The 20,985-nt window shown below is 47.2% G+C and overlaps 1 protein-coding gene across 1 annotated transcript in view; it reads right to left on the reverse strand.

Moving 5' to 3' along the window:
- The window catches only part of NWD1 (NACHT and WD repeat domain containing 1), a 69,194-nt gene that overhangs the window by 23,747 nt on the left and 24,462 nt on the right, over positions 1-20,985 (reverse strand). The window contains exons 8-10 of the mRNA XM_033197606.1: positions 16,846-17,043; positions 11,393-11,515; positions 1,978-2,186 (exon numbers count right to left, since the gene is read on the reverse strand). Coding sequence (XP_033053497.1) covers positions 1,978-2,186; positions 11,393-11,515; positions 16,846-17,043 — 530 coding nt within the window. The remainder of the gene's footprint in view (positions 1-1,977; positions 2,187-11,392; positions 11,516-16,845; positions 17,044-20,985) is intronic.

A 20,985-nucleotide genomic window follows, 5' to 3' on the forward strand; every position in this document is an offset into this window, starting at 1 on the left:
TCACTACAGCATCGACCTCCTGGGCTCAAGCAATCCTCCTACCTCAGCCTCCCAAGTAGCTGGGACCACAGACACACACCACCATGCCTGGCTATTTTTAAATTTGTTTTTGTAGAGACAGGGTCTGACTATGTTGCCTAGGCTGCTCCTGAGCTCCTGGGCTCAAGCTATCCTCCCTGTTCGGCCTCTCAAAGTGCTGGGATTATGAATGTAAGCCACCGCACCCGGCCTATGCATTTTATTTTTAACACTCCCAATTCAGAGAAATAAAGGAGAGGTGGGCGAGGCCTCACGTGTGATTTTAAATTCATTAGCTACCTTATAAAAGGCACAAAGAAACAAGTGAAATCAATTTTAGTATTATATTTTATTTAACGCAATATGTCCAAGTGGTATCACTTCAACCCATAAGCAATACAAAAATTATTATTGAGATAGTTTATATTATTTTTACTATACTAGGTCTTTGAATTTCAGTATGTTGGGACAGTCACATTTTAAGTGTTTTAATTAATTAATTAATTTTTTAATGTTACTTTCAGTTCTGGGATACATGTGCAGAACATGCAGGTTTGTTACATAAGTATACATATGCCATGGTGGTTTGCTGCAACTATCAACCCGTCATGTAGGTTTTAAGCCCTGCATGCCTTAGGCATTTGTCCTAATGCTGTCCCTCCGCTTGCCCCCTACCGCCTGAATTTCAAATATTTAATAGGTACATCTGGTTTGTGACTCCTATTTTGGGCAGCATGATTTATATGCACCAATATTACTGTCAACAACCACTCATGTAACATAATAATAGATAGATATCAATTATTTGGTGCTTACAGTGTGCTAAGCACTATGCCAGGATATATCTCATGATCTTATGAGGAAGGGGAAGCAATGAGACTCAGAATGGTGAATGACATGACCAAAGTCACTCAGTTCCCAAGAAACTTAACTGGGAGTTAAATAAAGACCTTTTTCTTCCTGGCATCAATTACTAAGCTATTACCCACGATGCTATTGTGTGTCTCCATTTATAAAACTATGAAATCATAGGGTTATGATTGATATAATGGAATAACACAGTGGAATAGACATTGTTTTCAGAAGCCCACGGAACATTTAGAGAGACCATAAAACAGGCTGGGCATGATGGCTCAGGCCTGTAATCCCAGCACTTTGGGAGGCCAAGGTGGGTGGATCAGCTGAGGTCAGGAGTTTGAGACCAGCCTGCCCAACATGGCGAAACCCTGTCTCTACTAAAAATACAAAAATTAGCTGTGTATGGTGGCGCACGTCTGTAGTCCCAGCTATTCAGGGGGCTGAGGCAGGAGAATCACATGAACCTGGGAGGTGGAGGTTGCAGTGAGCTGAGATTGTGCCACTACACTCCAGCTTGGGTGACAGAGCAGGACTCCATCTCAAAAAAAAAAAAAAAAGAGAGAGAGAGAAAGAAAGAAGGAAAGAAGAGAGACAGAGACTATAAAACAAGTCTTAATGAATTTGAAAGGTTTTATGTCATACAAATGAAATTTAATTAGAAAAAAATAAAGAACAGGACCCTACCTGGAAATCCCTCAACTATCTGGAAACTAATAGCACACTTTTAAATAGCCCATGGATCAAAGAAGAAATCAAAAGTGAAATCTGAAAGTATTTTACACTGAATGTAAATGAAAATACACATCAAAATGTATAGGATGTAGGTAAAGCAGTACTGTGAGGGAAATGTATAGCCCTAAAACTGATATTCAAAAAAGATGAAAGGTTTCAAATCTTGGGGTCAGAAAGAATTACCAAGATTATCTAATCCAACTATGAAGTCTGAAACCTCTTATGGCACCCCCTCAAGTGGTTGTGTACACTATTTACACCCACACTCCACCAGTGTATCAGGGAACCCCTCCTTATAGAAATGGCCTATTCTGTCTTTGAATGCCCTGGTCTCAGCTTTCCTTTACAAATAGGGCAGGTGTTTGTTACCTTTGAGGCAGATGCCGAATACACAACTTTGTGTGCCTCATCCACATGAAGGCTCCAGATCTGAGGTTCAGTGGGATTTTTTGAGCCTCCATCCCAAATGGTAAATTTCTCTTGGCCAGTGAGTAAGTTCCACAAGCGTAGCGTGTAATCCTTCGAAGCAGAGATGGCAAGGGTCCCTTTGGCAAATACTTTCACGCACCTCACCTCTCCTGTGACAGGCCAGGGTGGGGGAGAGTATATTAGCTGGGAACATTTTGACCTTGTAGTTATCAAAATGCTTGTCAGCTGGGAAATACCCTGGTTTACCAAAGAAAAGATGGATGGAAATGAATTGTGAAAGTTATCAGAATAAAAATGGAGTCACTAACGTTGAGAAAATCCTGACAAACGGAGGCTGTGAAGGAAGGTATGAAGAGAGGGTTCTCACACTTGTATGCCTGATAACAGAAAAGACTACAAAAATCACAACCTTGCACAAAGGCTACTACAACGTTACAGAAAAAAAACATCTGCAAGGCTATCTCCCCAGCAACTGCCTCTCCAGCCGCACCCTTATTATTGATCTTCGTAACCAAGGATAATTATTTCAAAACAATTATGTAATTCTCCTCTTTTTTTTGTTTTTTGCTTTTTTGGGTTTTTTTGTTTGTTTTTGTTGCTGTTGTTGTTTTGTTTTTTTGAAGACAGAATCTCTCTCTGTCACCCAGGCTGGAGTGCAGTGGCTCAATCTTGGCTCACTACAACCTCTGCCTCCCGGGTTTGAGCAATTCTTGTGCCTCAGCCTCCTGAGTAGCTGGGATTACAGGCGCCCACCACCATGCCTGGCTAATTTTTTGTATTTTTAGTGGAGATGAGTTTCACCATGTTGGCCAGGCTGGCCTTGAACTCCTGGCCTCAAGTAATCCATGCACCTGAGCCTCCCAAGTGCTGAGATTACAGGCATGAGTCACCATGCCCAGCCTTTTACTATTATTTATTATTATTTTGACACAAAGTTTTGCCTGTATTGCCCAGGCTGGAGTGCAGTGGCATGACCTTGGCTCACTGCAGCCTCCATTTCCTGGGTTCAAGCAATTCTCCTGCTTCAGCCTCTTGAGTGCTGGGATTACAGGTGCCCACCACCACATTTGGCAATTTTTTTGTATTTTTAGTAGAGATGGGGTTTCATCATGTTGGCCAGGCTGGTCTCGAACTCCTGACCTCAGGTGATCTACCCATCTTGGCGTCCCAAAGTGCTGGGATTACAGGCATGAGCCACCGTGACTGGCCTATGATAATAATGATGATGATGATGATGACGATGATGATGATGATTATTATTATTCTGAGATGGAGCCTCACTCTGTCCCCCGGGCTGGAGTTCAGTGGTGCGATCTCAGCTCACTACAACCTCTGTCTCATGGGTTCAAGCAATTCTCATGCCTCAGCCTCCTGAGTAGCTGGGATTACAGGCATGTGCCACCGCGCCTGGCAAATTTTTGTATTTTTAGTAGAGATGGGTTTTCACCATGTTGGCCAGGCTGGTCTCGAACTCCTGACCTCAGGTGATCTGCTCACCTCTTTTTTTTTTTTGAGAGCCTCTCTCTGTTAGTTAAATTGATAGAACCTGTCCAAATGGAAAATAATGAAATGTGGCAGAGCAAAATTCAGAGGACCACAGCTGGTTGAGTCAATGAATTGCCCGAGATGTTGAATTTGTACTAAACAGATAATTGAGTTTTACAAAGATTTAGCATCTACAGTGTCTAAAGTTAATAACCATGTAAAAAGGGGGAAATTCTAGAAAAATTATAGGATTTCTCTTATCATTTTTATAATCTTATAAAAAAATAATAAGCCAGGTGTGGTGGGATGCACCTGTGGTCCCAGTTACTCGGGAGGCTGAGGTGGGAGGATCATTTGAGCCCAGGAGGTTGAGGCTGGAGTGAGCTATGATCACTCCACTGCACTCCAGCCTCAGCAACACAGCAAGACCTTGTCTCAAAATAAATAAATAAATAAAAATAATAATCTTAGAGAGCTATTTCCTAAGGAAAACATACAATTTGGAAGGCATAAGGGGGAAAAATCGACCAACTGGATTATGTAGAAATGTAAAACTTCAGGAGGATAAACTGTAGTTGAAAGGCACATCATGAGCGATATGGAGGAGATACAACATATAACAGACAAATGGAGATTATGCTTAATAAACAGTTCATCAGGCTGTGATTAGGGCATGAGGGTGGAGCCCTGGGAAATGGGATTAGTGTCCTTATAAAAGTGGTCCCAGGCTGGGCAGGGTGGCTCATGCCTGTAATCCCGGCACACTGGGAGGCTCAGGTGGGCAGATTGCTTGAGTTCGAGTCAAGACCAGCCTGGCCAACATGGCAAAACCCCGTCTCTACTAAAAATACAAAAATTAGCTGGGTGTGGTGGTGGGTGCCTGTAATCCCAGCTACTCGGGAGGCTGAGGCAGGAGACTTGCTTGAACCTGGGAGGCAGAGGGAGGTTGCAGTGAGCCGAGACTGCACCACTACACTCCAGCCTGGGCAACAGAGTAAGACTCTGTCTCATTGAAAAAAAGTGTCCCCAACATAAAGATGGGAACAACAGACACTGGGGACTACTGGCGTGGGGAAGGAGGAAGCGGGTCAAGGGCTTAAAAAGTTCCTCTTGGGTACCATGCTCACTACCTGGGTGATGGGGTCATTTGTACCCCAAACCTCAGCATCACTCAATACACCCATGCAGTAGACATGCACATGTAGCCCCTGAAATTAATGGTGGAAATTATAAATGAAATAAAATACAATAAAATCAAAACAAGGATCTGACTGGGCCAGGTGGCTCGCACCTGTAATCCCAGCACTTTCGGAGGTCGAAGTGGGAGGGTCACTTGAGCCCAGGAGTCCGAGACCAGCCAGGCAACATAGCGAGACCCTGTCTCTAAAAGAAAAGTAAAAAGCTGGGTGCAGTGGCTCACGCCTGTAATCCCAGCACTTTGGGAGGCCAAGGCGGGTAGATCACCCAAGGTCAGGAGTTCAAGACCAGCCTGGCCAACATGGCCAGACCCTGTCTCTACTAAAAATACAAAAATTAGCTGGGCGTGGTGGCAGGCGCCTTTAATCCCAGCTACTCGGGAGGCTGAGGCAGGATAATCACTTGAACCCGGGAGGCAGAGGTTGCGGTGAGCCGAGATCCTGCCATTGCACTCCAGCCTGGGCGACAAAAGCTAAACTCCATCTCAAAAATAAAAATAAAAGTAAAAATAATAAAAATAGGCTAGCGTGGTCGCTCACACCTGTAATCCCAGCACTTTGGAAGGCCAAGGTGGGTGAATCAGTTGAGGTCAGGGGTTCCAGACTAGCCTGGCCAACATGGCAAAACCTTGTCTCTACTCAAAATACAAAAATTAGCCGGGCGTGGTGGCAGGCGCCTGAAATCTCAGCCACTTGGGAGTCTGAAGCAGGAAGATCACTTGAACCTGGGAGGCGGAGGTTGCAGGGAGCCAGGATCATGCCATTGCACTCCAGGTTGGGCAACAGAGTGAGACTCTATTTCAAAAAAAAAAAAAAATTTTTTTTTAAAAAGTCAGTGGACACAAAAGAATGTTTATGGCAAAACCGAAAATATATATATATAGCATATATTTATATATTTAAGTATATGTAATTTAATTAATTAATTTATTTATTTATTTTGAGACAGAGTCTCACTCTGTCGCCCAGGCTGGAGTGCAGTGACACAATCTCAGCTCACTGCAACCTCCCACTCTGGGGTTCAAGTGATTCTCCTGCCTCAGCCTCCTGAGTAGCTGGAACTACAGACATGTACCACCACGCCCAACTCATTTTGTATTTTTAGTAGAGATGGGGTTTCACCATGTTGTCCAGGCTGGTCTTGAACTTCTGACCTCAAGTGATCCACCCGCCTCAGCCTCCCAAACTGCTGGGATTATAGGCGTGAGCCACTGCACCTGGCCTATCACATTAATAATTTTAAAACAAACAATCCAGTGGTATTTAGCACATTCAGAGTGTTGTGTAACCATCACTCTATCTAGTTCCAGAACATTCGCAACCCCCCAGGAGACCCTGTCCCTATCAGCAGTCATTCCCCACTCCCCTCCCCTGACCCCTGGCAACCACTAGTCTGCCTCCTGTCTCTGTGGATTAGTCTGTTCTGGACATTTCATGTCCATGGGAGTCATACACCATGTGGCCTCTGGTGACTGCTCCTTTTTGTTGTTGTTGTTGTTTTGTTTTATTTTGTTTTTTGAGATGGAGTCTCATGCTGTTGTCCAGGCTGGAGTGCAGTGGTGCAATCTCGGCTCAGTGCAACGTCTGCCCCCCAGGTTCAAGCGATTCTCCTGCCTCGGCCTCCCGAGTAGCTGGGATTACAGGCTCAGCCGCCATGCCTGGCTAATTTTTGTATTTTTAGTAGAGACAGGGTTTCACCATGTTGGCCAGAATGGTCTCAATCTCTTGACCCCATGATCCGCCCGCCTCGGCCTCCCAAAGTGCTGGGATTGCAGGTGTGAGCCACCGTGCCTGGCTGACTGCTCCTTTTTATTTGACACAATCTCTGGAGCTCCAGCCTCATGATTTCCTTGCTGTTCTATAGACCCGCCAACCTCATTCCCCTCTCAGGACCTTTGCACTTGCTGCTTCCTGTACCTGGGAGGATCTTTCCTCTTCCCTGCCCTTCCTTCACCCCTGCAGATACCAAAATCCACAGATGCTCCAGTGCCTTATATGAAATAGTGCAGTATTTGCATATAGCCTATACATATCCTCCTGTATGCTTTATTATTATTGTTTTTTTTTTTTTTTTGAGACGGAGTCTTGCTCTGTCGCCCAGGCTGGAGTGCAGTGGCCGGATCTCAGCTCACTGCAAGCTCCGCCCCCCGAGTTCCGGCCATTCTCCTGCCTCAGCCTCCCGAGGAGATGGGACCACAGGCGCCGCCACCACACCCGGCTAGTTTTTTTGTATTTTTAGTAGAGATGGGGTTTCACCGTGTTAGCCAGGATGGTCTCGATCTCCTGACCTCGTGATCCGCCCGTCTCGGCCTCCCAAAGTGCTGGGATTACAGGCTTGAGCCACCGCGCCCGGCCTATTATTGTTAACATTGTTATTATTTTTAGAGATAGGGGTCTGGCTGTGTTACCCCGGCTGGAGCATAGTAATGCAATTACAGCCCACTGTAGCCTCGATCTCCCAGGCTCAAGCGATCCTCCTGCCTCAGCCTCAGCCTGGGACTACATGTGCTCCCGTATACTTAATTTTTCTTTCTTTCTTTTTTCTTTTTTTTTTTTTAGACAGCGTCTCACTCTGCTGCCCAGGCTGGAGTGCAGTGGCGCAACCTCGACTCACGGCAAGCTCCACCTCCCAGGCTCACGCCATTCTCCTGCCTCAGCCTCCTGAGTAGCTGGGACTACAGGTGCTCGCCACCACACCCGGCTAATTTTCTGTATTTTTAGTAGAAATGGGGTTTCACCTTGTTAGCCAGGATGGTCTTGATCTCCTGACCTCATGATCCACCCGCCTCGGCCTCCCAAAGTGCTGGGATTACAGGCGTGAGCCACCGTGCCCAGCCTTTTTTTTTCTTTTTGAGACAGAGTCTCACTGTCATCAAGGCTGCGGTGTAGTGGCGTGATCTCGGCTCACAGCAACCTCCACCTCCCAGGTTCAAGCAATCTTCCTGCATCAGTCACCCAGGTAGCTAGGACTACAGGTGTGCACCACCATGCCTGGCTAATTTTTGTACTTTTAGTAGAGACGGGGTTTCGCCATGTTGGCCAGGCTGGTCTTGAACTCCTGACCTCAGGTGATCTGCCCACCTCAGCCTCCCAAAGTGCTGGGATTACAGGTGTGAGCCACCATGCTCAGCCTTAAAATTTATTTTTAAGAGACAGGTACAGCGGCTTATGCCTGTAATCCCAGCACTTCAGGAGGCTAAGGTGGGAGGATGGCTTGATGCCAGGAATTCAAGACCAGCCTAGGAAACACAGTGAGACCTAGCCTCTACAAAAAATGTTTTAAAAATTAGCTGGGCATGGTGGCATGCACCTGTGGTCTAGCTCTTCAGGAGGCTGAGGTGGGAGGATTGGTTGAGCCTGGGGTGTCAAGATTGTAGTTAACCATGATTGCATCATTGTACTCCAGGCTGGATGACAAAGTAAGATCCAGACAGAAAAGAAAGAAAGAAAGAAAGAAAGAAGAAAGAAGAAAGAAAGAAGAAAGAAAGGAAGGAAGGAGGAAGGAAGGAAGAAGGAAGGAAGGAAGGAAGGAAGGAAGGAAGGAAGGAAGGAAGGAAGGAAGGAAGGGAGGGAAAGAGAGAGACAAAGGAAGGAAGGAAGGAAGGAAGGAAGGAAGGAAGGAAGGAAGAAAAACACAGCCAACAACAACCAAACGACAGGATCTCACTCTGTTGCCCCGGCTGACCTCAAACTCCTGGGCTCAAGGCATCCTCCTGCCTCAGCCTCCCAAGTAGCTGGGACTACAGGCACACACCACTGCATCCAGCTTTTCCAAATATTTTCAATCCACAGTCGGTTGAATCTATAGATGCAAAACCTACAGATACGGAGGGCCAACTACACTTGTGATTTTTCAAAAGATTGTGTTACAATATTATGTATCTTGTCAATTGAGCTTTTTAGGGCACTGCTTTAAGTTTTTTAAAAATTTGAATATGTCATAACTAATAGGAATTTGATTCAGCTCTTTAGACCTTCTCCATCCCCATCTGTTTTTCTGTTTGTTTGTTTTTTTGGAAACAAGGTCTCACTCTGTCGCCCAGGATGGAATACAGTGGTGCAAACATGGCTCACTGCAGCCTCCAACTCCTGGACTCAAGCCATCCTCCTAGCTCAGCCTCTCAGCCTCCCACTGTAGCTGGGACTTCAGGTGCACACCACCATGCCTGGCTAACTTAAAAACTTTTTTTTTTTTTTTTTTTTGTAGAGATGAGGTCCTGTTGCACAGGCTGGTCTTGAATTCTGGGCCTCAAGTGATCCTCCCATCTTCCAAAGTGCTGGGATTATAGATGTGAGTCCTGTTTTCTTAATTAAATAAATGCCCAACCTGTTTTCTTAATTAGATAAAAGGGTTAGATTAGATTCTTTTTTTTTTTTTTTTGAGACAGAGTCTTGCTCTGTCGCCCAGGCTGGAATGCAGTGGTGCAATCTTGGCTCACTACAAGCTCCATCTCCTGGGTTCACGCCATTCTCCTGCCTCAGCCTCCCGAGTAGCTGGGACTATAGGTGCCCACCACCATGCCCAGCTAATTTTTTTTTTGTATTTTTAGTAGAGACAAGATTTTACCATGTTAGCCAGGATGGTCTCGATCTCCTGACCTCGTGACCCGCCCACCTAGGCCTCCCAAAGTGCTGGGATTACAGGTGCAAACCTTCGCGCCTGGCCTGGATTAGATTCTTTCTAAAGCTAATTTTCTATGGCTTGATTCTGTTAAATGTATTTTTTAAACACATGGGATATTTTAACTTATTTATTCAACAAATAAGCACAGAGTATGTTGAATAAAACACAACCCTTGCCCTCAAACAATAGTAATAAGATCTCAGGTCAATAAATAAGTGTAGTCCTACATTTATTTATTTATTTATTTATTTGGAGATAGGGTCTGGCTGTGTTGCCCAGACTAGAGTACAGTGGTGTAATCACAGCTCACTGCAGCCCCAACCTCCTGGGCTCAAGTGAATCTTATGCCCCAACCTCCCAAGTAGCTGGAACTACTGGTGTACATTACCATGCCTGGCTAATTTTTGCATTTTTTTGTAGAGATGTGGGTTCGCCATGTTGCCCAAGCTGGTCTCAAACTCCTGAGCTTAAGTGATCTGCCTGCCTCAGCCTCCTGAAATGCTGGGATGAGCCACCACGCCCAGCCAACTGTAGTCTTAGCCAATGTGGTCTTATGTACATCAAGCTGCAGGAGAGCACGAGGGAGCTAGTTATGAACTCTACTGTGGGAATCATCTCTCCCAAAGGGAGGACCCTTGAGATTAGTTGTCAAAAATGAATAGTTTTCCATCCTAGTTCTGAAACTGGTCTATCTCTCTTCAGCATCTAGAACGGGGCCTGGTACACAGCAGACACTCAACAATTGGCTATAGAAATAAGTCATATCTGTTAAGGGATTATATAGAAATAAACAACCTTACTTAGGATCTGAGGTCAACAAATGCAAAAAGGACCACAATTCTTTACCCTTCCTGATCCATACCTGTGGCAATGTGACTTTGCAGCCCCTCCCATCAAAAAATGAAGCCTAGGCCGGGTGTAGTGACTCGCACCTGTAAACCCAGCGCTTTGGGAGGTCAAGGCAGGAGGATTGCTTGAGCTCAGGAGCTTGAGACTAGCCTGAGCAACATAGTGAGATCCTGTCTCTACCAAAAATACAAAAATTAGCCAGGTGTGGTGGTGTGTGTCTGTAGTCCCAACTACTCAAGAGGTTGAGGTGGGAGGATTGCTTGAACCCAGGAGGCTGAGGGTGCAATGAGCTGAGATTGTGCCACTGCACTCCAGCTTGGGCAACAGAGCAAGACCCTGTCAGAAAAAAGAAAGAAAAAAAGAAAAGAAAAGAAGGAAGAAAGCCTATTTAGCCTATTTCCCTACTGGACTGTTATTGTGAATTCCTTTGGTCAAAAGAATGTAAATGTGACCAGGTGCCAATTCCAAGTCCAGGTTTAAGAGATTCTGTGAGTGCCTACTTGTTTTCTTGAAACCCTGCCTTTGCTGGGGATGAGAGACCTGAAGGATGCTGAATGATGGGAGACCACATGGAGCAAAGTTGAGTTGCCTCATTTAAAAACATTCAGATTCAGCCAACTCCTAGATGATCCACTGACTGACTGCAGATGAGCAAGTCCAGCTGAGAGCAGAAAACCGTCCATCTGAGCCCAGCCTGCATTGCCAATGCACAGGAAGTGAGCTAAAGAAATAGCTTGTCTGTGGCTCAAATTTGTAATCCCAACTACTTGGTAGGCTAAGGAGGGAGGATCACTTGAGCCCAAGAGTTTCAGACCAGCCTGGGCAACATAGCAAGATCCCATTTCTACAAACATTAAAAAAATTAGCTGGGTATAGTGGTATGTGCTTGTAGTCCCAGCTACTCAGGAGGCTGAGACAGGAGGATCACTTGGGTCCAGGAGTTTGAGGTTGCAGTGAGTTATAAACACACCACTGCACTCCAGCCTGGGTAATACAGTGAGATCCCACATTTAAAAATAAAAAGAAATGGCTTGTTTGAAACTACTGTGTTTTGGGATGGTTTGTTATGCAGCTATAGCTAAGTGATACAGGAACAAAGGCCAGGGTTTCAATACAGAGAAGTCAATCTGTGGGGAAGGGGCTCTGAGAACTGACTGTTCACTATGGAAGCTGACCACAAATCCCATTTCCCAAGTCTCACCTGTGTGTCCCGTTAGCATGTGGATCACATGCTGCTCTTCCATGTCCCACACAGCAATGATGCCATCCTGGGTGCCAATCACCAGCAGCTTCTCCTCCACACCCCATTCCATGGCAGTGATGCCTGCAGCCACACAGAGGCAACAGCAGTGATCTCAGTTCCTGTGTCCAAGTATTCAGCTATGGGGTCCTCTAATGAGCCCCCCCACTTCACAGATAAGACAACTGAAGCATGGACAGATTTGGTCCCTTGCCCAAAGCTACACAGCAAGGATTAGAGATTCACAGACTCAGATGCACAGATTCACACTCTGGGCTGTGACATTCACTTCAGAGAGGGGACTGAATCACAGTGTGGTCATAAGTGTCTGTCTAGTCCAGCAGTGCTCACCCAGGGGACACACATCGGTGTCCAGAGACATTTTGAGGTGCCACAACTGGGGACAAGGATGTTCAAGGACACTACTGCCATCTGGTGGGTGGAAGCCAGGGATGCTGCTCAACACCCAATAATACATAACAACTCCATCCCAGAGAAAGATTCAGCCACAGAAGTCAGCAATGCCATGGCTAAGAAACCCTGCCTCAGTTGAAGAAAACTCAGAAACGAAATTACATTGGCTGTGGTTGGGCACGGTGGCTCATGCCTGTAATCCCAACACTTTGGGAGGCCGAAGTGGGTGGATTGCTTGAGGTCAGGAGTTCAAGACCAGCCTGTCCAACATGGAGAAACCCAGTCTTTACTAAAAATATAAAAATTAGCCAGGCATAGTGGAGCATACCTGTAATCCCAGCTACTCAGGAGGCTGAGGCAGGAGAATGACTTGAACCCAGGAGGTGGAGGTTGCAGTGAGCTGAGATCACACCACTGCACTCCAACCTGGGTGAGAGGGGGAGACTCTGTCTCAACAATGAAAGAAGGAAAGAAAGAAAGAGAGAGAGAGAGGAAGGAAGGAAGGAAGGAGGAAGGAAGGAGGAAGGGAGGGAGGGAGGGAGGGAGGGAGGGAGGGAGGGAGGGAAAAGAAAAGAAAAGAAAAGAAAGAAATTATATTGGCTGAGAATGAAGATTCTGTTTTTGACATCTCTGAGTTCAACCAGTATAGAAAAGTAAAGGCTGATGTCCTAAAGAAAAAAATAAATATATTTGCCAATGAATTTGGCAAACACACCCCAAGGCTCTCTGCCTGGTGGAGTTTGATTAAAATATCACTGGAGAGAGATAAGGGCCAAGATATATTGGAGAAAACGTGGGCCTAGACATTAAGAAACTGAACTTTCTGAATGTCTGGAGTAAAGAAAGGAAGTCCTTTTCCCCCGTGCCTCTCCCCGTGTGTAAAATGTGCCTCTTCCCCGTGTGTAAAATGGTTGGGAGGTGGTGTTGAATCAGAGCCAGTCAAGCTCTGAGAATACAGAATTTTGTTTCCACCTCACTGGGACAGAGAGTGAGGAGATGCGATTTGTTTTCTTTTCCTTTCTTCTCCTCCCCTTCCCTCCCTTTCCCTTTCCTCCCCTTTCCTCTCTTTCCCCTCCCCTTTCCTCCTCTTCCCTCCCTCCCATTCCATCCCCTCTCCTTCCCTTCCCTCTTCCCTCCCCTTTCCTCCCCTTTCCCCTCCCCTTCCTTCTCCTCCCCTTCTCTCCCTCTTCCCTCCTCTCCTTTTCCCTCCCCTCCCCTTCCCTTCCTCCCTTTCCTTCCCCTTCCCTCCTCTTCCCTCCCTCCCATTCCATCCCCTCTCCTTCCCTTCCTCCTCCCTCCTTCCTTTCCTTCCCCTTCCCTTCCTCCCCTTTCCTTTCCTCCCCTTTCCCCTTCCCTTCCCTCCTCTTCCCTCCTCTCCCATTCCCTCCCCTCTCCTTCCCTTCCCTCCTCTCTCCTTCCCTTCCCTTCTCTCTTCCTTTCCTTCCCCTTCCCTTCCCTCCCCTTTCTCCTCCCTCCTCTTTCCCCTCCCCTCCCCTTTCCCTACCCCTTCCCTCCCCTTTCCCCTCCCCTTCTCTCCCTCTTCACTCCCTTCCCTTTCCCGCCCCTCCCCTCCCCTTTCCTTTCCTCCCTTTTCCCTTCCCTTCCCTTCTCTTCCCTCCCCTACCATCCCCTTCCCCTTCCCCTTCCCCTTTCTCCTTCCCTCCTCTTTCACCTCCCCTCCCCTTTCCCTACTCCTTCCCTCCCCTTTCCCCTCTCCTTTCCCCTCCCCTTCCTCCTCTTCTCTCCCCTCCCCTCCTTCCCTCCTCTTCCCCCCCTTCCCGCCCCTTCCCTCCCCTTCCCTTCCCTCCTCTTTCCCCTCCCCTCCCCTCCCCTTCCCTTCCCTCCCCTTCCCCTCCCCTCCCCTCCCCTTCCCTTCCCTTCCCTCACTTTCTTTCCTCCTGTTCCCTTTCTTCCCCTTTCCCCTTCCCTTCCCTCTTCCCTCCCCTTTTCATCCCTCCAGTTCCATCCCTCTTCCCTCGCCTTTCCCTCCCTTCCCCTCCCCACTCTCCTTCCCTTCCCTTTCTTCTTCTTTTCTTTTCTTTTTTTTTTTTCAGATAGAGTCTCACTCTGTCACCCAGGCTGGAGTGCACTGCCACAATCATAGCTCACTGCAGCCTTGAACTCTTGGGCTCAAGCCATTCTCCCATCTTAGCCTCCTGAGTAGCTGGAACTATAGGCACATGCCACCATGACCAGCTTTTTTTTGTTTATTTTTTTAACTTCTTGTAGAGACAGGGTCTCCTTATGTTGCCCAGGCTGGTCTTGAGCATCTGGGCCCAAGAGATCCTCTTGCCTTGGCCTCCCAAAGAGCTGGGATTACAGGCATAAATCACTGTTCTCAGCCTCTTTTACTTTTTTCTTGTCATGCACTCATTGTGTGACCTTGGAAATATTAACTCATACTTTTCATTTTTCTTTTTTTTTTTTTGAGACGGAGTTTTGCTCTTTTGCCCAGGCTGGAGTGCAGTGGCGCGATCTCCACTCACTGCAACCTCTGCCTTCCAGTTTCAAGTGATTCTCCTGCCTCAGCCTCCCAAGTAACTGGGATTACAGGTGCCCACCACCACACTCGGCTAATTTTTGTATTTTTAGTAGAGACAGGGTTTTACCATGTTGGCCAGGCTGGTCTTGAACTCCTGACCTCGTGATCCACCTGCCTCAGCCTCCCAAAGTGCTGGGATTACAGGCGTGAGCCACCTTACCCGGCCATAGTTTTCATTTTAAAAATGAACAAACTGAAGACCACACGGGTAAGAACTTTCTCAACTTTAACAGGACTAGAGGATGTAGAATGGGGCACAGTGGATCTGAAACACAGAACATTTCCCTGCCCCAGAGACAACAAAAATGTCACTCTAAGCTGTAACTTCCTATGTCTGTGCCATAATGGACATCATTATTCAATTATAGCATTGTGTGTGATTTGTGCCTCCATAGCCATTGTATAATCTCACCGTTAGTAATAAAACCCAAAAGCTGATAGGTTTTAGCTGAGCACATGGTTATCTGCACAAAGACCATATTTCCCTAGCTGAGCACAGTGGCTCACCCCTGTAATCCCAGCACTTTGGGAGGCCAAGGTGGGTGGATCACCTGAGGTCCTCCATGCACTGTACTTAGTGTCTGTTAGCATTTCTATTTTGAAAATAATGTGCCTGCGGAGTGCAGCTCTCACTACCAGGTCACGTGGCACAGTGAGAGCTCTGACATTTGAACCACAAGTGAATTCAGTGGTCTCACAATCAATGTGAGAGATTGTGGGTGAGCAGATAAATAGATGGGTGAATGGAGGTCAACGAGTGGGTAGACAGGCGGCTAGCTGGATGAGTGAGTGGGTGAAGGGATGGGCAGGTAGATGGGTGGGTGGAGGAATCAGTTTCTAGATGAAATTGAAGTGAGAAAGTTGATGAATGGCCAAGTGTGTGGATGGGTGGAGGGGTAAGTGAGTGAATGGAAGATGATCAGATGAAGAAAATGGAAGGATAAGTGAGTAGAGGGGTGGATGACTGATGAGTGGATAGATGAGAGGAAGGAAGGAAGAAAGAAAGGGTTGAAGGATGAATGAATGGATGAATGGATGAATGGATGAGTGAGTGGATGGATGGAAGGAAAGGTGCGTAGGTGGGTGAGTGGATGGATGGGTGAGTGGATGGATGGATGAAAGGATAAGAAGGTGGTTTGATGAATGGATGGATGGATGTATAGATGAATGAAAGGGTGGGTAAATGATTGGGTGAATGGATGAATAATGGATGGGTGGATGGATGAATGGGGCTAGATAAATGAAACGGTGGTAGGGTAGATGGATAGATGGATGGGTGGGTGGATGGGTGGATGGATGGAACAGTGGAAGAGCAGACGGATGAAAAAGTGGGAGGGTAGATGGATTTATAGACGGGGGATAGATGGATGGAAGGGCGACAGGGTGCGTAGATGGATGGGTGGGAGGGTGGGTGGATAGATGGATGGATGGGTGGGTGGATGGATGGATGGAGAGGAAGGTGGTTTGATAAATGAATTGATGGATAAATGGAAGGGTGGGTAGATGATTGGATGAATAGACAAATGATGCATGAAAGCGGGGGTGGATGAGTGAATGGATGGATAGATGGATGGAAGAATAGGAGGGTAGATGGATGGGAGAGTGGGAAGATGGATGGATGGATGGATGGATGGATGGATGGATGGATGGATGAAGGTGGCAGTAGATGGATGGAAGGGTGGCAGAGAAGATGAGTGGATGAATGGATGGGTGGGTGGGAGGGTGGTTGATGGATGGATGGATAGATGACTGGAAGGGTGGGAGGTAGATAGATGAATGAATGGATGGGAGGGTAATTGGATGGAAGAATAAGAAGGTGAATTAATAGATGAATGGATGGATAGATGGATGGATGGATGAATGGATGGGTGGGTGGGAGGGTGGTAGATGGATGGATTGATGAATGGAAGGGTGGGAGGTAGATAGATGAATGAATGGATGGGAGGGTAATTGGATGGAAGAGTAAGAAGGTGAATGAATGGATGGATGGATAGATGGATGGATGAATGGAAGGAAGAGAAAAGTGAATGACAAATGGATAGCAAAACCTAAATCCTCTTTTCTCCGTTACATTCTGGGATTCCAGAGGCTTCTTACAGTTCCATCAGCTTCTCAGGGGCCTGTCAGGCATCAGTTCCTAGCTTTCAGATTTATTAGCATGAGCTTGTAAACAGTTGAAACTGTCAGATGGGCACCAATCCCTTGGAGATGGGAAGCTTGGAGGCATCCCCTAGCATGAGGCTTATTAGCAGAATTTATATGAGACATCTACAGTCCCTTGGCGGGGGGCAGAGAGAGTCGATTCGGCATGAGACAGCAGGGGCAGGCTCTGATGGCACGCTTGGGGCCTCCCGACTAGCACAAGGGAGTCCCAGAGGACAACCTCAAACACCCAGCATTCACTGCCCCCAAGCAAGCAGGTTCTTGCTGGGATTTTTGCTACGCTGGGGAGACTCACCTTTGTGACAACCGCTGAGGGTTGCCCGGAGGGGTCCTCCCGGGGGCTGGAGGAATCCTCCGAGGGGCACCAGCACAGGGTGTGTGCACAACTGGAACCAGCTCTGGGCCTGTTGGCACAGCTGTCCCACCAGTGCTGGATGTGAGGTGGCGAAGAAATGGAGTCTGGCCAGCAGTTCTGTGTACACGAGGCTCCTCTCTGCAACAAAGGGATATAGACTAAGTTGCCTGGATTGAGCCCCCTGTACCCTCCTGCCAATTGAGTCTCCACTCCCTGCAGGGGCTCCAGGACAAAAGAAAAGACACAATACCTCAGCTACTGGCCTCTGCTGTCCTCTCCTGTCTCCTTCTCTGCTCTCCAGACACACTTACCTTGCTTCAATTGCACCCAGCTGTTTCCAGTCTCCAGCCTTTGCCCATGTGGCCTAGAATGCTTCCCTTCCCTTTCTTTCCTGCCTCCCTCCTTCTCTCCCTCCCTCCCTTCCTTTCTTCCTTCCTCTTTTATCACACTCTGTTGTCCCGGCTGGAGTGCAGTGGCACGATCAAAGCTCACTGCAGCCTCAAACTTCTGAGCTCAAGCAATCCTCCCATCTCAGCCTCCCAAATACTAGGGACTACAGGCATGTGCCACCATGCTCAGCTAATTTATTTGTTTATTTTATTTTATTTCAGTTATTTTTGAGATGGAGTTTCAGCCTGTCACCCAGGCTGGAGTGCAATGGCGCAATCTTGGCTTACTGCAACCTCCACCTCCCAGGTTCAAGCGATTCTCCTGCCTCAGCCTCCTGAATAGCTGGAATTACAGGTTCCTGCCATCACACCCAGCTAATTTTTGTGTGTTTAGTTGAAACGGGGTTTCACCATGTTGGCTGGGCTGGTCTTGAGCTCCTGATCTCAAGTGATCCATCCGCCTCAGCTTCCTAAAGTGCTGGGATTACAGGCGTGAGCCACCGTGCCCAGTTATTTATTTTTTTAGAGACAGGGTGCAGTGGCACGATCACAGCTCACTGCAGCCTCAAACTCCTGGGCTCAAGCCTCAAACTCCTGGGCTCAAGCGATCTTCCAGCCACAGCCTCTCGGGTAGCTGGAACTGCAGGTGCACGTAACCACGCCTGGTTAGTTTTTTGTTTTTTGTAGCGACGGGGCCTCGTTATGTAGCCCAGGTTGGTCTCAAACTCCTGGGCTCAAGTTATCCTCCTTCCTCGACCCCTCAAAGCTCTGGAATTATACGTGTGAGCCACTGTGCACAGACCCAATCTTTTCAATAAAGCAGGATCAGAGGAGGGATATATTGGAAATCTTTGTACCTTTCACTCAATTTTGCTGTGAACCTAAAACTGTTCTGTAAAAAATGGGCTATGAAGAAAAATCAGCCGGGCATAGTGGCACGGGCCTGTAATCCCAGCTACTCGGGAGGCTGAGACAGGAGAATCGCTGGAACCCGGGAGGCAGAGGTTAGGTGACAGAGCGAGACTCCTTCTCAAAAAAAAAAGGACTCGTGATCGCGTTGGATCATTTAGGATGTGATGTTGAATGTTCCCCATTTCCCAGCTTGGATGTACGGAGAGCACATGGTTGTCCAGCAGCGCCCTCTGGTGATAATATTTGTTCCTACTCCTCCTCCTCGGCGCTGGAGTTGCCACAGGTTGTCAATCAAGGGGCTTTGTAAGGAACGTGCTGAGAGATCTGGGCTTTTAAATCTTTCTTAAACTAGGAAGTCATGCCCAAGGCTGTTTTCCTGGGAAATTGCTCCATCAAGGTTTACAACTCCTGGCGAGCTCCTCTCGCGTTATTTTTCTTTCCGGTTGCCTTAAATTCCAGTTGTTTGGTATGCTGCTCCATCTCCTTCTCTTTATTTATTTGTGTATTTTGAGACAGAGTTTTGCTATGTCGTGCAAGTTGGAGTGCAGTGGCGCGATCTCGGCTCACCGCAACATCTGCCTCCCGGCAGATGTTGTGCCTCAGCCTCCCAAGAAGCTGGGATTACAGGCATGTACCACCACACCCGGCTAATTTTTGTATTTTTAGTAGAGATGGGGTTTCACCGGCACCCAGGCTGGTTTCAAACTCCTGGCCTCAAGTAATCTGCCTGCCTCAGCTTCCCAAAGTGTTGGGGTTACAGGCGTGAGCCACTGTGCCCAGCCATCTATTTATCTATTTTTAACTAGTTAATATTTTTATAGAGATAGGGTCTCGCTGTGTTGCCCAGGTTGGTCTTGAACTCCTTCCCTCTAGCAATCCTTCTGTCTGGGCCTCCCAAAGTGCTGGGATTAGAAGCGTGAACCCCCGCACTCGGCCCCATCTCCCTCTTTTTTTTTTTTTTTTTTTGAGACGGAGTCTCGCTCTCGCCCAGGCTGGAGTGCAGTAGCCGGATCTCAGCTCACTGCAAGCTCCGCCTCCCGGGTTCCCACCATTCTCCTGCCTCAGCCTCCCGAGTAGCTGGGACTACAGGCGCCCGCCACCGCGCCCGGCTAGTTTTTTGTATTTTTTTAGTAGAGACGGGGTTTCACCGTATTAGCCAGGATGGTCTCGATCTCCTGACCTCATGATCCGCCCGTCTCGGCCTCCCAAAGTGCTGGGATTACAGGCGTGAGCCACCGCGCCCGGCCCCATCTCCCTCTCTTAAAGGCTGAGACAAACATTAACTATGTTTAGGTCCCAGTGGGAGCTGGGGTAATGGCAGGTAATCAGTAGGGATTGTGTGAATGTATAAGAAAGGCATAAATGATTACAGGCACCATCATCTTCATATTGGGTGGAGTTCTGGGCACATTTTAGTTCAATCGCACATTTTGCAGTTGACACAAATAGGGTTTCAGGGCAGAAATAGCCCATCCAAGGCTGTTCATGTCAACAGTGCTATTATGTGACAGTAACATGACCTTAGATGGCATCACGGGTGGAGGTTCTGTGTGAATTGATGTACATACTCTTCCCAGCAGCCCTAGGTGGGATGGTCACTCAGCATCCCTATTTTGCAGATGTGAAAACTGAGGGCTGTGGGGCACTGGGAGTGATGGTAAAGGGTCTGCAAGGTCACACTGCCAGAAGTGGCAGCACCAAGATTTCAATCGACACAGTAGAGCTCAAAATTTGTGGTCTTGACCATGACTGGTCTATGTGTGTATTAGTCCGTTCTCATGCTGCTAATAAAGACATACCCAAAACTGGGTAATTTATAAACGAAAGAGGTTTAATTGACATACAGTTCCGCAGGGCTGGGGAGGCCTCAGGAAACTTACAATCATGGTGGAAGGGGAAGCAAACATGCCCTTCTTCACAAGGCGGGAGGAAAGAGAAGAAAGAGAGCCGAGTGAAGGGGGAAGCCCCTTATAAAACCATCAGGTCTCTGCCACTTCTGCTGCCACTTCTGGGCTGATGGCCAGGAGAATATAGAGAAGCAGACAGTTCAAGGATGCTTTGCAGAGCCAGGATTAGAAGCTCTGCATAGGAATCACAGGCCACTGGCCATCCTTTTTAACATGCTACTCACATCCATGGGGAAGCACTTTGGATACAGAGACTTAAACATCTTGAATACTCCCCCTTTCTTTGTGAACTCACCTCACAATTTATTGCCCTTTGTTAACATGGTATTTAAGGCCCCAGGTCTAAACACTCCTCTGAGTTTTCACTTATCTTCTGTGAAACTTCTGTGCATATAAAATTAAAACATATGAGCCCTTTCTCCTGTAAAGCTGTCTTTTGTTAGTTTAATTCACAGGCCCCTATCGCTGAACATAAAAGGGTAGATAAAAAGATATTATATATTGTCTCCCATAGTTTGATTGTAAAATGGTGCAGCTGTTGTGGAAAATGAAGTGGTGGTTCCTCAAAAAGTTAAACACAAAATTGCCATGTGATCTAGCGATTCCTTTTCGCGACAGCCAAAAGTAGAAACACACAAATAAATGTCCACAGACAGATGAATAGATAAACAAAATGTGGCATATTCATACAATGCAATATTATTCAGCCTTAAAAAGGAAGGAAATTCTTAGCCAGGCATGGTAGCTCATGCCTGTAATCCCAGCACTTTGGGAGGCCAAGGTGGGCAGATCATGTGAGGTCAGGAGTTCGAGACCAGCCTGGCTAGCAGAGCAAAATCCCATCTCTACTAAAAAATACAAAAATCAGCTGT

This window comes from Trachypithecus francoisi, unplaced genomic scaffold (genome assembly GCF_009764315.1).
Source record: "Trachypithecus francoisi isolate TF-2019V2 unplaced genomic scaffold, Tfra_2.0 Lachesis_group5, whole genome shotgun sequence".
Classification (NCBI taxonomy): Eukaryota; Metazoa; Chordata; class Mammalia; order Primates; family Cercopithecidae; genus Trachypithecus; species Trachypithecus francoisi.